This window comes from Electrophorus electricus, chromosome 16 (genome assembly GCF_041902795.1).
Source record: "Electrophorus electricus isolate QZ-2024a chromosome 16, ASM4190279v1, whole genome shotgun sequence".
NCBI classification, from domain to species: domain Eukaryota; kingdom Metazoa; phylum Chordata; class Actinopteri; order Gymnotiformes; family Gymnotidae; genus Electrophorus; species Electrophorus electricus.
The window spans coordinates 15,057,590-15,074,172 of NC_137512.1; the positions used below are offsets into that span (position 1 = coordinate 15,057,590).

Below are 16,583 nucleotides of genomic sequence, written 5' to 3' on the forward strand. Positions count from 1 at the left end.
TGTTCAGTATCCAATAAGAGACTATTTCCATGTGCTGGGCAGCCAATCCCTGCTGTCCACGAGGTTCAGGTTAGAGGTGGAGACGACTTTACTTGATGGACATAAAATGTAGACAATCATCATTTGACAGTTCTTGAGAGGCGTCTACAGATGGAATATTGTAACCAATCAGAGACAGCGTAAGGTGGCCCTACTAGTTCAGCATTCATTCTCCATAGTCACACGTGATCCCTTGTAGTTACAGGCGGTTTGGTACCTCAGAAAGCAGGGGTGAGTAAACTCAAGCGATCAAATTACGATCAAGTATATATATCTTAATCATATTTTAATCTCATATTGAGTTTATATTTCTGTGTATTTTGGTTATATGTGCAGAACGTATTTGTAGTTTTACTGAATGTCTCCGTGGGCGAGTTTGAAGATCTGCGTGGATTTGGAGGCCGGTTGCCTAGCTAACGCTAACTAGCTAGGTGGCTAGTTAGCTAGCTAGTTAATTAGCAGCTAAGATAACTGATACAGGTGTCATGTCAGTAAAAACAGTTACATATTCTCATAGCAAAATGCAGACCTAGCTGGGACGTCGCATGTAATTTTTACTTCTTTTTGCTCGCTATCGTGTTGCTATACCTTAAAAGTCTTAAATGGTACATCGGGGTTGTTGCAGCCCGTTGTCTAATTGGGTAGGGCTAGCGATGAATTTGAGAGATATAATTTCATATTCACTGAATCTTGGTTCACGCTAAATTCGCGCTTTAGCTTAGTGAAGAGCTTTAAATGCTTATTACGCGTATTTATAATGTAGCCATCTAATCGTGATTATTAAAGCTAGCTACGTATTCGCGGTCGAATAATATTTTAAACATGTGAGTTAGCTAGCTGTGTCATGTGGCGACAGGGCAGCTCTCCTTAAATTGTAAGTGGTAGTAGATGTGAGGGGCGGGGACATAATGGAGTAAAAACCAACCCAACTGGTGCGGCATATATCACACACACTCTCTCTCTCTCTCTCTCTCTCTCTCTCTCTCTCTCTCTCTCTCTCTCACACACTCACACACACGTGTGTGTGTATATATATATCTCGCCATGTCGATTTTTTTCCCCCGTTGCTCCAAGTTCTAGAGGGCACGGTCATGTGCATGGCTTCTTGTCAGTGAACGTTTTATCCGTAAACGATTAAACAGGGGGAAAAAAGTGTCACTACGTGACTCTTGAGTTTCTTCGTGTTCTTGGAGTCGAGGAACCAGCAGAGCACACACATGAAGCAGGCCGTTGGTGGTTATCTCCAGTAACGTTGTAGTGTAACTTTGGTTATAACTTTCAAGCCCTTTCTCCTTTTGTCCTCTCAAATCTGACCTCAACGGTACTCCTAACAAAAGAGTGAAAATGGGAAAACGATTGTTTCCAGAAGACGTCTTTAGCTTTCCGTCTCCTAAACTCCCCAACCGTTGCTGTTTTATCAAACTAGGTCAGGTTCGTTATCCATGTTGTCTTTTATGTTATGAGTCAAGCTACATGCGTATAGGCTGGGAGAGGGGCATGTAACCCCTCCTTCAAAAATTGTAGGCTTAGATGAAGCTCAGACCTAGCTAAGGCAGTGGTGTGGGAAGGCTTACCTCGGTGTGTGTGTGTGTGTGTGTGTGTGTGTGTGTGTGTGTGTGTGTGTGTGTGTGTGTGTGTGTGTGTGTGCGCGCGCAAGCGCGTGGTTAAAATGTAGTTATGTATGGGTTTTATCTGTTGGCACGTCTTCCTGCTTCCTCTAACAGAACATGTTACCACGTGATACAGCTTGACTGTGTAAAGTGAAAGTGTGAGTTATAATGTAGCTACACTCTTCTAGGACACTACAAAAATGGCTTAGATGGGCAAATCATAATCAAAAAGATGTTTGTTCAGGTGCATGGCACTCTCTCTTGATATTGATTTCAATAGCAGTCGAGTCCTGTCTGTGTCTCATTTGCCGGCCTGGCGGTTCTGGTGCGTAAAGCTGTGGCAGATTAGTGTCTTCTCTGATTGGATTCATGGACCTTTCTTATCTTAATCAATGAATTAGACCCTACCTCTCTCTTGTTGGCATGTTTGGGGGGGAGACTTGGTACTTTGGTGTCTGGAACACTACATGGTAAGGAAAAAAAATGTCTCCTGCTGGCTACTCAACCATACTTTATATTGCTCAACTGACTGTGCAATCAAGCTTAGTATCTGGTTTGTAATATAATGGGGCCTTAGAGCATAAGTCTGGGGTAAAACCAGGCCTAGCCGAGTTGTTAAAATATATGTGGGATCCGTTGCAGTCAGTGCTTGGACTCTCATAATCTTGTAGGCAGGAAATGCCTACTGCTCACTGCTCCCTATGTCGTGAATTTGCCGGGCACTTTTGGACATTGGCCTGTGTGTTCTTTTATAGCCTGCTAGTGCCAAATGGTGGGTTCTGCCTGAACAGTACTTGCGTGTTCTTTGCTGTAATCAGTTTTGTTACATACATGGTATATATAATGTAATGTAATATAATCTAATATAATGAAATAAATGTGTATATAATATATTTAATGTTTAACCGTTGAAAGAATTCCCCCATAATTACTTTGTCAGTTCAGTCAGTCCCGTCTATGGTTATGGTCTGTGTGTGTTTGTCCTCACATGAATATGAAACATTTAAAAAAAATTTTTATAAAGGTCATATACTGCTACAAAACTGGGGTGCAGAGGTTGGCGATGTGCATACATACCAGTCAGTGCCCACAAATAGCCGTGACGAGCACAGTCCCTGGCTGTTAGGGAGGGAGGGGGCGGCACGCCTTTACTTTAGCTCTCCTGAAACCCTGACACCCAAATTTACATGTGAGTCATCCTGAGATGGATATCTTCTATAATTCATGTAACCTCTGTGGCGATGACTTGGGGGTGAAGCTGTTAATTCACTGCTCTGTCACCAATCGGCCTTCAGGCATCAAAATGTACGAGTGTGACAGGTTCATTAGTTAATTTCAGGGACAGATGGATCTTTCCTGGGGGAGGGTATATAATGACCCCCCCCCCCCCCCATATCCCATAAATGAACTTTCTCACACAATAAACAGTGCTTGTTTGCACCCTTAGCCCCATCAAGTTTCTAATTTAAATGGCTAGCTCTTCAAGCGCGGCAACATTTTGAGACAGTGATACATTTCTCAGTGCTTGGATTTTTAATGTTATTCTCTCCTAATGCAATGTCCAGTTTGCTTACAGATGGCTCTTTCCTACTTCCTGAGATGGAAGTGAAATTAAGTTAGTGTCCTCCTTATCTTGGTGTCATCTCTTTTATGCTGTTTTTATATGGAAGCTCCTTTTGTCAGACTACTGCTTTAGATGGTTTGGATTGAATTTGTTTGGAGATGCTACCATGGTGATGTGCAGTTAGCATGAGGCATTGCTACCACTGGCAAATCCTTAGCATCTTAAGCTCTTTAAAGGAACATTTCTGTGTGCACGTGAATGTGTTTAATGAGCTTCTGTTAGGCTAGTAAGGGATGTGTATAGCTTTGTTTGTTTGTGGATATCTCTTATGTGTCCTTATCAGACTTCCTGGAGTTTCTGGCCTCTCACATTCAGCAGTACTAATGTCAAATGCCCTTGTGGACTTATGGAGTCGTGCTAGAACTTTGAACAGGAAAATGTTTTGAGCCAAAATGGCCATTTCTGTCTTACTTAGACTGAAGTTAAATTGGGTTTATGCTTTTCTTTAGGGCACACATCAGTTCTGTCCCCTGTCTCAGTGGTTACTGAAGCGAGCAGAGGCAGAGCAAATTGATTTTTCTAAAGATCAGCTAGATAGAAAGCATGATTACAGCATCACAGGTGTCTCTCAAAGTTATAGGAATTGTACACAGTTTGTTAGTGTGAAATGTGCTATTTTCCCCTGCCTTTAACCACTGAACTATTATCTAACATTAAAAATATTGCTATTTAAAATGGGTGACCTGAGCAGTATGTTTATCACTTTTTCTGAGGAGGGAGAGGTATTTTTCAGAATTGCAATTGAACAGGAAAGCCCCTCAGAAATTTCATCAGGTGTTTGAAAGATTCACTGTTGGCTGGTGTCTGGATAGGTGGTTGACTAGAATGTTATTTGCATGTAGTTAGTATGCGTGTGCGTGTGAGATGCGGGAGCTGTGCTACAGCGCTGTAATCTCATTGGGTTAAATCCCCTTAAGGGAAAAAGGGCTGAGGCTGCGAAACTCCACGCCGCTGTTCCGTCACCATGGTGATAGGAGCCAAGGCAGCACTAAGATGGTAATGTCCACTGTGTGCTCGGTGGCCACACGACAGTATTGGCATTAGATAAGGGGTCATAAAAATGGATGCTCTTTGGGTGTTTTGAGCTGTCTTAGTCACAGCCTTTAGATTAGGTGTGGTCATGGAACACCTTGTCACCTCTATAATTTCCTGGATAGCAAAATATAGAATTAACCACCAAACCTCTGAAATGAATGTTTATGTTCTCTCTCTCTCTCTCTCTCTCTCTAGACTATGGAGCTGAAGGTGCGGTTGTGCATGCTGCTGCTTGCGCTGGGCCTTTGTGCGACTTTGTTCGCCACAGCTCACGAGGAGGAGGACGTGGATGCGGACGTCGAAGATGACACGGCTGGCCTTAGCGACGACGAGCTGCTGGATGAAGAGCCCGAGGAGGAGGAGCAGCCGGCCCCTGCCATGCCCTCTGTGCCCACTGTAAGATGGACACCTTTCTTTTTCTCAGCCCCACAGATTCAGTCTCTGCCAGAGCTGGTTCTAAACCCCCAGCTGCCTTCATGGCTAAGTGCTCCCCAGACGGTCTACCCAAGAGCTTCCTGGGTCTGTCCTTAAGGACTCCCAGCCAGCCCCATTTATTTAACAGTTCAACCTCTACCAGCTTTGAGCCAGGTAATTAAGGGCTGTAACGCACAGCTGATTTGACTAGGGTGTCTTGGAAGCTGAACAGGTACCAAAACATGGGCTTGGAGGGTGTCCCCATGGGCTTGTTGCGAATCTCTAGTCTCCACGAAAGACAGCCCATTTCTTTGCAAGCAGCCTTTAAGGAGGTGGTTTGGGACAAAGACAATGGTAGTTGTGGTTTTTGGCTTTTTACTCTAGATTATCTGACCTGCTGAGCCGAGCTTGTAGGTGTGTGTTTGGTGCAGGGCATGTGGGACACCACAGATAGTATGAGGGAGTGATGGTTTGTCTGTGGTGATGGCTTTTTCCCTAGTTGTTGCATTAGCAGCATGCTTTATGGATGTGGCTTTTCATATCTCCTTGACAAGGCATGACTTTATCAAGTACCGCTTATTAAGTACCGCTTTTGGTGCAGTTCGTGTCCAGGTTTTTGGTTTTGGAGCGGGCCTCTACACTAAATAAAAGCCAGCTGAGTGGAGGGGGTGATATTTGCATCTCACTGGAGTTAAATGCCTTTCGGCTTCTTGCTGTCTGGCGGTGACGTTCATGTGAACCTGGCTTCAGGATTAGCCTACTGCCCTAATTACTAACATCATGATGAAGTGTTCTACCTTTAAAGGTACAGTGCTCCTCTAAGCAGTGTTCGCTGGCCTGACGCTACTCCGAGCTTCAATAGAACAAGTGCACTGGAAAGAAGTTTGGAATTCTTTGCCTCGTTCAATGCAGACAGCCTCATTTCTTCCCATAATTCCTGTGCTCCAGGTGACGTATAAGGCCCCTGAGCCTAAGGGGGAGCACTACTTTGCTGAGTCCTTTGACAGAGGAACTCTGGATGGGTAAGATCCATGCACTCACATTGCAATGCCACCAAAAGGCTTGGGTTATTAGATTCCAAACTGTCTTCTATGCGTTTGCTTTTTTCAGATGGGTTCTGTCCCAGGCCAAGAAGGACGGCATCGATGAGGAAATCGCGAAGTATGACGGTAAGCGTCTGTTAGAACTGTAATAGGAGCAGGAGTAATTAGTGGGCTATTGACTCATACTTGATTAAATTGGAATCTAACAATGCACACATATACTTGGGTATTAAGTGGAGTATTTGTACGAGTGTGTAAATAGCAGGTTGATAGTGTTAGGGTAGGCCTAATTTCGTGTGCGTGTGTATATGTGTATGTGTATATATGTGTGTAGGGAAATGGGAGGTTGAGGAGATGAAAGACACTAAGTTACCTGGTGATAAAGGCCTTGTGCTGAAGTCCCGTGCCAAGCATTATGCCATCTCTGGACTTCTTCTGCGACCCTTCACCTTCGACACAAAACCTCTCATTGTCCAGTGAGTATATATGTAAAAATGCATGTGTTTTGCTAACTTGAGAAGATCAGAGAGAAAATCTCAGCTGTTTATATAGCGCACAGGATGCTTTTTTTAAAAACCTTTTGTGCTTAGTTACACATTAGTGTGATAAGGATGCATCCTCAGCAGTCCTGCATTGCTTGTCAGGTACGAGGTGAACTTCCAGACTGGAATCGACTGTGGTGGTGCTTACGTCAAGCTGCTCTCCCAAAGCCCCGACCTCAATTTGGTAAGAGCACGTTCTGTATTTGGTGCCACCTTATCTCACCCAGCGTTATCTGTCTAGTGCAGCCCCAATTATGGCACATTTGGAGTGAAAACTCTGGACCCCAGGCGTTGCTACGATGCAGGTTGACCTACCGGTTCCCACTGGTGCGCAGTGCTGGAACTTAGGAGTGAATCCCAGCATCAGTGCTTGCCACTGCTTCTGCGGGGTAGCTGAGTTAAGCAGATGGAGGTGGGCTCTTCTGTTGTCCCCTCTGCCATGTTGCAGAAAATGGTGATGAGGAGGGCATCAGGATTACAGCCTTTGTCTACCTTTGGCCTGCACGCTGCCCTAAATGTAGGGCTCATCACTGTGGACTAAGTCAGTGTAGCTGTAGATGTGTTCCGTCAACGCATCGTGTGCTTGTATGTCATGCTTTTTTCCTGAGTAGGTCATGCATTCCCACTCTGCATGATCTTTTTGTGTATCTTGCAAATGAGCAGATGTTAAAAACACCATTTGTCAGAGTGCGTTTGCAGGCCACGTCTTAGGCCCCTCCCTCTAAAATCTCCTCCCCCTCTCGCCCTTTCAGGACCAGTTTGTGGATAAGACCCCATACACCATCATGTTCGGGCCAGACAAGTGCGGTGAGGACTACAAGCTGCACTTCATCTTCCGTCACAGGAACCCGAAAACGGGCGAGTACGAGGAGAAGCACGCCAAGAAGCCCGAAACGGACCTCCGCACCTACTACACAGACAAGAAGACTCACCTCTACACCCTGGGTCAGTGTGGACCTCACTTATTTAGGCTATCATTCCTTCTCTCTCACTTGATGTTTAGGAACACTGTTTCCCTGGGGACTGGTTTTCCACTCAACAAAGGTTTTTAGGCTCCTGATCAAATACAAATTACATCAAATTGACAATTCATTCATTTATAAGAATGCATACACGGCTCTGACTAAAAGACTGACGGACTAAATTATTAAACACCTGCAACCTCTCAGAGCTAATGAGTAGCATTGTCTGAGAAATGATCAACACCCCAGTGTCAGAATGAATGAATACTCTAAACCATTTTGTATAAAGAATAATTACTGGAAGAAGTGCTAATGTCCCCGTCAGTGTAGGAATATCAACGTCTTAATAAATATCCACACTTTTAATATAAATAAATGCTGTGTACTAGAAGATAACAGCACTAAGGGTGCAGTATGAGTGAATGTTCTCGGGGCTTTCTGCTCCCTGCAGTGCTCAACCCTGACAACAGCTTCGAGGTCCTGATTGACCGCACGGTGGTGAACAGCGGGAACTTGCTGGCAGACATGACCCCTTCAGTTAACCCCCCGGCCGAGATTGAGGACCCCGACGACCACAAGCCTGAGGACTGGGATGAAAGGCCCAAGATCCAGGATCCAGACGCAGTCAAGCCTGAGGACTGGTGTGTATATATATATATGTGTGTGTGTGTGTGTGTGTGTGTGTGTGTGTGTGTGTCTCTCTCTTTTGTGTGTGAGGGAGATATGTATATGTCCTAAGCATATAACACTTGCCATCTTTTTCCTAAATGTGTCAGAGGTCTGCTACAAGTTCGTAATGGCATGTGCAAATGTACATGTGTGCATTATTGTATATTTAATGTTCTCATGAATGTGTGTGCATGAATTTATACATCCGTGTGCCCGTCTGTGGGTCTGAGTGTCTGTACGTGTTCATACATCTAAAAGGGCGTTCGATGCATCGACTTATGTGCGCGCATGCATATGTTTGCACTTATCTGTGTGTGTGTGCGCTTGTTCGTGCATGTAAGTGTGTGCATCAATGTGTATGAGTAGGAGTAGGATACCACACCCTGACTCTTCGTTTCTTTGGCAGGGACGAGGATGCCCCTGCTAAGATCCCTGATGATCACGCTGTGAAGCCCGAAGGCTGGCTGGACGACGAGCCCGAGTACATCGGCGACCCTGATGCCATCAAACCAGAGGACTGGTAACCCACACTCCACCTCCACTTCCAGCCTGACATTAGTATTAATCCAGTGTCATCATATCAATACCTGCTTACATCTGTTATTATGTAGCTTGTTTTCACCGGAGAGTCAGTTAAACTGGTATGAAGCAGAGGCAGCTAGTCTAGAGTCTTTGGTGTTTGGGTCATTGGTTTGAGAGTTCTGATGTCTGATCAGATCCCTGTTGTCTGCGCCATCACATTCCTAATGGTGTGGAAGATCAAAACTGATTCGCAGTCAGTGCTCTAATCCGCTGTATGACCCAAGCGCTTCTTGCCTGCGTGCTGCTCCAGAATGCAGAGTTTGAAATTAATTAAAGTGATCCCACTGAGAGCAGAATCAAATGACTACAGAAATGAGGTTTAGAAAGTGTGTGTGTGTGTGTGTGTGTGTGTGTGTGTGTGTGTGTGTGTGTGTGTGTGTGTGTGTGTGTGTGTGTGTGTATTTCATGTTCATCTTATCTCTGAAGATTAACATGTCTTCATACATTCATGTTTTGTCAATCCATTTGCATTTCACAATTATGCTCTTATCCAGACTTGCATGCAGTGACATTATTTTGTGCTCCCTGGGAATCGAACCCATGACTTTGGCATTATTAGCACCATGCCCTGCTTATGTCACGCTCATCAATTATTGTCTCTCCCTCTGTCTCCAGGGATGAGGATATGGATGGTGAGTGGGAAGCACCCCAGGTCCCTAACCCAGCCTGTGAGTCTGCCCCTGGCTGCGGAAAATGGGAGAGACCTATGATTGATAACCCCAGCTACAAGGGCAAGTGGAAGCCCCCCATGATTGACAACCCTAACTATCAGGTAACATCCCCAAATCTGTCCAGTTCTTTATCAGGTAGCTTTCAACTTCTTTGATTAAAAAGAGTTGGATTAGTGGAATTGTTTTAAACCAAAAACCAATTTGAGCTCTTGATTTTAAAAAATGAGTAGTTTTGAGTGGTCAAAAATTAGTGGTTTCAGGATTTTTTTTATTTTTTTTTCTCCCCTCTCTCCATCTATCCATCCGTCTGTCCTTCCGTCCTTAGGGAGTGTGGAAGCCCAGGAAGATCCCCAACCCTGACTTCTTCGAGGACCTGCACCCATTCCGCATGACAGCAGTTAGCGCCCTGGGCCTGGAGCTCTGGTCCATGTCCTCGGACATCTTCTTCGACAACTTCTTCATCACATCTGACCGAAACGCAGCCGACCACTGGGCCGAGGACGGCTGGGGTCTGAAGAAAGCCGCCGAGGGAGCCGCTGAGGTGCTCAACTCGGCCATTACTCTTCCTCCTCCTCTTCCTCTCCGCCCAACCCCTTGTGACGTGAGAGATTGCTTGCTTTTCTCTCCGCATCCCTTCAGCCTCTCTTTGGTGCTCTCAAGTAGCTACTCCCTTTTTTAGTTAGTTTAGAATGGGGTGGCTTATCTCAGCAGCAGTGGTTTGTAACTTCAGTCTCTGACTTCAAAGCCTCAGTATGGAAAAAGGGGTGTGGGTGTGGGGGTGGGGGTGGGTGCTGAGTGGGAGGCAGGGTTTGGTTTTGTGTGTGTGTGTGTGTGTGTGTGTGTGTGTGTGTGTGTGTGTGTGTGTGTGTGTGTGTGTGTGTGTGTGTGTGTGTGTGTGTGTGAGAGACCCAGATCCGTGAGGTTCTGATGAGTGCCTGTTTCCATTTAGCCTTGAGGCTTTTCCACATGCGACGCAGTGCAGCTCTGCTCAACCCCGAACGCCACGTTCCTGTGCAGGGCGTGGACCTCTGCTCCTGTCCCCACACCCTTATGAGAAAACTCAGCCCTTTGAATCTCTTCTCTCCTACTCACATCCCATAATGCCGCTCATCCCATCACACCACCCCATAATGCCACTGCTGGCCTCAGCGGCAACACTGCTGCCAGGCTTCCTCGCACTACTAGAATCAGGCCCCTCCCTCTTCCCCCTATGCCCCACCCCCACTGCTTTTAGAAGGAAGTGCATGTTCCAAATAGGAGTCACTTGTTTTTTTTCTGGAAAACAAGTAATGCCTTTTGAGTCATGAAGGTCAGGACCATTTCACCGTGAAATGATTCAGCAAAATTCATGCTGCCATTTTTCTACATCTGAAGCTGTAGATGAAGATGACTGGAATCTCAACCAATGCGCACACACGCATGCATGCTTGTGGAACTCTGTGTTATGCTCCCACGCTTCTCCGCTTCACCGTCTGCAGCTCTGCCTGAGGAAGCTCGGCCCCTTGGCATCATGGGAAAGAAACGGTGAAGAGCTCCCTGGGCCTGCTGCACATTTTCTGTGGACTTCAATTATCACCTTGTCATTCGAATCTGGATGCTATAAGACATCAAGGCTTATTTGAAAAATGTGCTAGAATTCCACATTTCTTCATATCACTTCACATCGATAGAATGTTATACACAAGTGTTAAACTGCGTTATACGACATGGCGTAGAAGTCTGAGCTGTTCAAATGGAGTTCATAGCCTTGGGCTCTAGGGCTTAGCTTTTAATAGTGACAGCTTTAAGAATGAGCCACTTTTGTTGGTCTGTGCTGAATGCTACACTAGCATTGTGATAGGGTGGGGGTGGATTATTAGCAGTGAAGACATTAGTTTTGTTCTTTTGTTATGAATTAAGAGTAATGTCCTCAGAGGAGGTTTGTGTGAGAGACATGTAAACACAGCAGTAGATCAGCAGAAGCATTCCACAGTTCCGTTTATAACAGGAAGCGTTCAAAGAAAGTCGTCCTTTCTCACAATGGCTCCTTTGTGTGCCTTCGTGTGAATGGTAGCTGTCCGGAGGTGGAGGGCAAACACAGGGTGGGTGGGGGAGGTGGTGCGGGCTACACGAGTTGGTGGTGTTCCCATTCACTGGTGGGGGTGGTGGGGTGGGTGGGGTTGAGGGGGACACGCCAGGGTTGGCCCCCCTCCGCAGCCCATTTCACGTTAAGTCCTGCAGCTCGGACGCCTTCTTCCCCCAAAGGTGAATTCCGAGCATGCCAGACATGACTAGCTTAAGAGCCATCCTTGCGTTCAGAGGGGCACGCCTTGCCTTCCTTGGAGTGAAGCGCACAGAGCAGCTTCTGTGTTTTATGGAGAAAGCCTTGTTAGATATATCCCCCTGACCACGCCCCCTGCTGGCCAAGCTAAGACTGGATCCCGTTTGCTTTACCCACTGCTGTTGCGCTGGGCTTAATCAGCTGTGATGAACCTGTTCTTGGGTTTGGGCCGTGGTGTTATAATCCAGACTCCCATCGATTTGGCAGCCAGTGTTTGATCGCTTCAGCCCTGCTACCACTACCTCTTAACCCCCATTTTCTAGTGAATGGGGTGTTGATGAACCTTGACTTTATTCCTGCAAGGGTGCACTTTGTAGTGGGCTCCAAGTCCACACAGCGGAGGCCAAGGAGAAGAAGAATAGAGCAAATTCCCAGATCATTCCTGAAATGTGGAGAAGGGTTGGCTGAGGTCCAGCATATTTTCATTATTAGTAACTCATCACTTCTGTTTCAAGTGTCTGTGGATGACCGAGAGGGAAATTCTTACTTCTCTGAATGTTCGCTTTTGTCTCTTTGCAGCCGGGTCTGGTGAGCCAGATGATCTCGGCAGCTGAGGACCGCCCGTGGCTCTGGGTGGTCTACGTCCTGACCGTGGCTCTTCCGCTGGTCCTCGTCATCGTCTTCTGTTGCACCGGAAAGGTGCGCGTGTAATTAATTACCATTGGATGCACACTCTGGAGCCCTCTGAGCTGCAAGCAGCCGGTAAGGTCACGGTGAGTAACCGGACGTCTCCAGTGACTGAACGGGTGTCTCTGCCGCCGTTTGCAGAAGAAGGAGGGCCCGTCTGCCGCCGAGTACAAGAAAACAGATGAGCCACAGCCGGACGTGAAGGACGATGCCGAGGACGAGAAAGCTGAGGAAGAGGAGGCCAATGATGAAGAGTCGGGTAAGGGCAGCTTTCGGGTCAGTTCACAAGGCAGTTGAAAGTTCACCGTCACAGCTGCATTTGGGTAGCACTTTGCAGGGGCAAGCATGTTCTCATTTTCTACTCTTTGCCTTGTCTTTTTGAGATAATTGTGGTTTCACTTAAGTGTGAGAGAAACAGGAGAGAGAAGATGTCTACAAAGAGAGTCATGCCTTCCCTTCCATATGAGTCTGGTGTTTGGGGTCATTTAGATTTTGGCGATGTGTTTAAGCCTTTAGGTTATGAAGGCACATCAGTAGATTGATTACTACGTTAGCAATCAAATCTTGGGCTGGAGCTATAGTATTTAAAATGGCGCAGTAATTCACACAAGTCAAATGGAATGTGTCATATTTATTAAGAAGGCTTTTATATCTAGTCCTTTCAATCGGCCTCAGATGGAACATAGAAAAACATTTTTAATTTTGTTTTTATGTACAAGAACAGACCTGCAGAATCTATTACCTTGTCAACTACACCCCACCTCAACAAAAAAAAAAATGCTGTTTGAAATGGGCAGTTTAGTCTGCTACTTTATTTTTTTATTCAGTGCCTGTTATGTTTCATGGGCATGATGCTCATTACCAGTAGTCACGCCCTTTGCGTCCAGAACGAGTAGTTCAGCAACAAGAAATTCTGAGCCCTGACCCATCAGCAGATGAAGCTGGGTTTGAGCTGCAGTTCCCTCCTGCTCAGTACAAGGAGAGCAGAGGTGATGGTGTTCCGTTGTCCGCTAGTTTCTCACCCCTGACAGTTGAAAACATTGTTGACTCCAGAAGCAATTAATCCTTTTGACCAGGTACTAAACAAGCCCATTGTTCATCCTCAGACGAGAAGAAGGACGATGCTGAGGACAGCCCCGCCGAAATGGCCACAAAAGAGGAAGAGGAAGCAGACAAACAGGAAGAAGCTGAAGACAAATCGGATGAGGTAGGAACGTTGTTCATGCGTCATTTCCAGATTCTTCTCCACCTAGACTAGGAAGGATTTAACTGACCATTTACTTCTTCCTAATGGGATGTCAACACTAGTTGTTGTTGTTGTTTTTTTTTTTTTCCCCTTTTCCCCAAGTCTCCCATGGTGACTCATGTTAAATGGCTTGCAACCAGTAATGCCAATGGCTGTGGTCAATATGAGCAAAGCCAGGCTGTGGTGTGTGGAAGAAGAGACTCAGTATTCTCTCTCTACCCCCCCACCCCTTTTCTCCTGTGCAGAAACAAGATGATGAAGTTCTGAGAAGGTCCCCTAGAAGCAAAGCGAGAGCTAGAAAAGACTGATGGGAACTTTTTTTTGGCTTCCTGGAGCTGTCCAGCTGCAGTCCCTCTCCTCTGTGTCCCATGTCCCACCCTGTCCCCTTCCTTTGTTGGACCTCCACCCTCACACACCTTTGGTCCCTCTTTCCCCTGGTCTTCTGCCTCCTCATCCTCACTAAGTGACGCCAGACTGGGTGAAACGAAGACAGCCTATGACACGTTTGAATGAAAAAGAAGAAAACGAAAAAGTCCAAATCGGCGCTTCAGGCCGGGCTGAGGAGGACGACGATGAAGATTGCAATGTCATATAGAGTAGAAACAGTTTTTGCTTAACAAGGAAGGAAAGAAACTTTACCATTCCTCAACTGTGCTGATGCTAATGTAAAAATAATGAAATCCCCTTACTCCTCCTTCCAACTCTTGAAACACACATCTGCCAGACCCCAGCCGGCTTCTCACAATTGTGGACAGTAGTCGTAAACCATCAGGAGTGGCAACACTGCAGGCCTCCGCTTCATGGTAGGATTCGGAAGCAGACAGATTCGCACATCTGTGCATGAGAGTAGGCAAGTAGCAGAGTTGTGAGCTACACTGACTCCCTTCTGCACATTCACAAGAAAGATGCACATGTAGTCACTTCTATACTCTTGAAATGTGTGCAGCTAGGTTCCGTTAACCTAGGCTATGAGAAATGTTCCTCAAAGAGATTGGGTCCCATTATGTCCATTCCGAATTCTTCTGTTCCTTTTTTTTTTTTCCTTTTAAATTCATTACATAGTAAGAAAAGACTGGGAAGGACCCCATAAGATCTCAGTTGCACCAAGATCTGTGCTTAAACACTGATTAGTCTGTAGGGTCTAGCATGCTGCCTTATTAGTAGGACAAGGCAGAGTGATTTTTGTGAATGTACAGTGTTTTGTTTTGGGTTATCCCCCCCCCACCCCCACCGCCTGCCCTTCCCTTTGTTGTTACTAATGTATGTGGTTTCGTTTTGATTTTTTTTTTTCACTACTGATCTTTCTTTTCACTTAATCATAGTTTTTCACAGTTTTTGATTGTTTTCTGATTAACTTGGAGCAGGGGGCAAACACGTTAGGATACCTTGAGATGTTTAGTTAGTGAATAAAAGAACCACTCAGAGTATTTCTGTGCTGTTGCCCAGGATAAGACAGCCAGGCAGTACAGCTTGCATCCCTGCCTGTGGTGACCCAGTATATAAGTATATTTCTGCCCAGCCTCTGCTCTTTTTCCATTGGTGCACTGAGTCAGTCAACTGATGCTCCATTGGTGAATGACTCAGCTCCTCTCACATTTCCTGTGACATAACATCCTGTCTGAGCATCAGTAGCAGTACCAGCTTTTTCTTATTATAACACTTCCACTTATTACATGCTTTAGAGGACATGTTTTTGGCAGTGTTGCATAATGTTTGAAGATTTTCAATGTTGTTTTATTGCTGTCATTCAAGCTCAATACATGAGTGCTGTCAGCCATTCCTTCAAACATTTCAGAAACGCTCTTCCCTTTGGTATTTTCACCCAGAGACACTAATGGAACTGAACCCCCAATCAGAAGACCTAGCTGTAGTAAATCATGACCTGCTGCACTGCTCCAGTCCGGATGTTACTTGATTTTCAGGCTTCGTGGCTAACCGACCCCCACTGTCCGTGCTCCATCCGATGCAGTGAGGGAGGTGCTGTAATGTGAGCTCTGCCCTAAAGCTTAAAAAGAGTTGCCATTTTCCAGGGTAATCGACTCGAACATGCAAATTCCCACATGCATGCCAACGTGTACGTCACTGCTACTGTGCTAACAGCTTGCTCTCTCTGACTAACAACTGCAATTGCAAGTCCTCCTACTGCACTTGAGCTTTGCTCCATTAGTTTAACAGTTTTTTTTTGTTTGTTTTTTGTTTGTTTTGTTTTGTTTTTTCTTCTTTCTTTTACCGTCTTTCATCCATTGGATTGAAAGTGAATAGCCTGGATCAAGTTGTGTATAATAATGATGGGATACCATTCTTGGTAGAGTAGTCAGTTTGAGAATATTGATATGATCATCAAGTCTGAGTTTGTATATTTAAGGGAATGGGTGGGATGGGAGGGCCAAATCCATCATGTTACTCACACAATTAAAATAAACAGGTTTGATGAGAGAGTCTTTTCATTCTGTCTGATGTGTGCTCTTTTGTTGAATTTTCTTGAATACCATGTTAAAACTGTGTTAATGTAGGCAGCTAAGCTCAATCTTTAATGTACGCCAGGGGTGAAAAGTGCCCACAGTGTTTGGGAATAACTGTTGTTTTCGGGGGCAGGCGTGTGTTCTGTATTAGGACATTTTGATCTGTTTGTTTTGTCTCACTGCTTGGAAGCATGAGACTGTTCTTTGTTATTGGCTGCAGATTTATTGCCCCTACCCCTCATAAAGGCTAGTCCTTAGGGTGTGTGCTGAATGAAGAAGGTGCTGATAAGATGAGGTGAGAGTTAAGTCATTTAGCAAGAGTTTCTTGAAGATACGCTTGTGTTCCTGTGCATTTCCACGAAACATCTTATTTCAGTAATAGCAACTGTAACTTACTTTATTATTTTCTAGATCACAATCCCAGAGTGTAGACAGCAGACTGTGTCAATACTATTGTGTAAGACATGAAGAAAATCAGCTGTCACTTTTATTTTGTCAAAATGCCTGTAATTTAGTAGAAATTAACTAGCAAACATTTCAATTCTGTCGTCACTAGAAAACAGTGTTTGGACAGAGGTGACGAATGCCCCCCACCCATGTAGGCTACCTAAAACATCTCTGAATGCATATGCTAATTGTTTTGATGAATGGAAATAAATGATCTTATGCAAATATTGTCTTGTCTACAAAGATATGGGGCATTTGTTAAAAAAACCCAAAACATTAGCTTGTCATGC

The 16,583-nt window shown here is 45.3% G+C and overlaps 1 protein-coding gene across 1 annotated transcript; it reads left to right on the plus strand.

Moving 5' to 3' along the window:
• Positions 1–169: 169 nt before the first annotated feature.
• On the plus strand, positions 170–16,518 carry canx (calnexin). Its single transcript, XM_027021982.2, has 15 exons — positions 170–270; positions 4,504–4,704; positions 5,671–5,744; positions 5,833–5,891; positions 6,100–6,241; positions 6,410–6,491; positions 7,060–7,252; positions 7,721–7,910; positions 8,345–8,458; positions 9,136–9,292; positions 9,517–9,732; positions 12,031–12,150; positions 12,280–12,397; positions 13,245–13,345; positions 13,630–16,518. Exons 2-15 carry the CDS (start codon positions 4,507–4,509, stop codon positions 13,690–13,692), a joined length of 1,827 nt encoding a protein of 608 aa, XP_026877783.2. The 5' UTR covers positions 170–270; positions 4,504–4,506; the 3' UTR covers positions 13,693–16,518.
• The last annotated feature ends 65 nt before the right edge of the window (positions 16,519–16,583 follow it).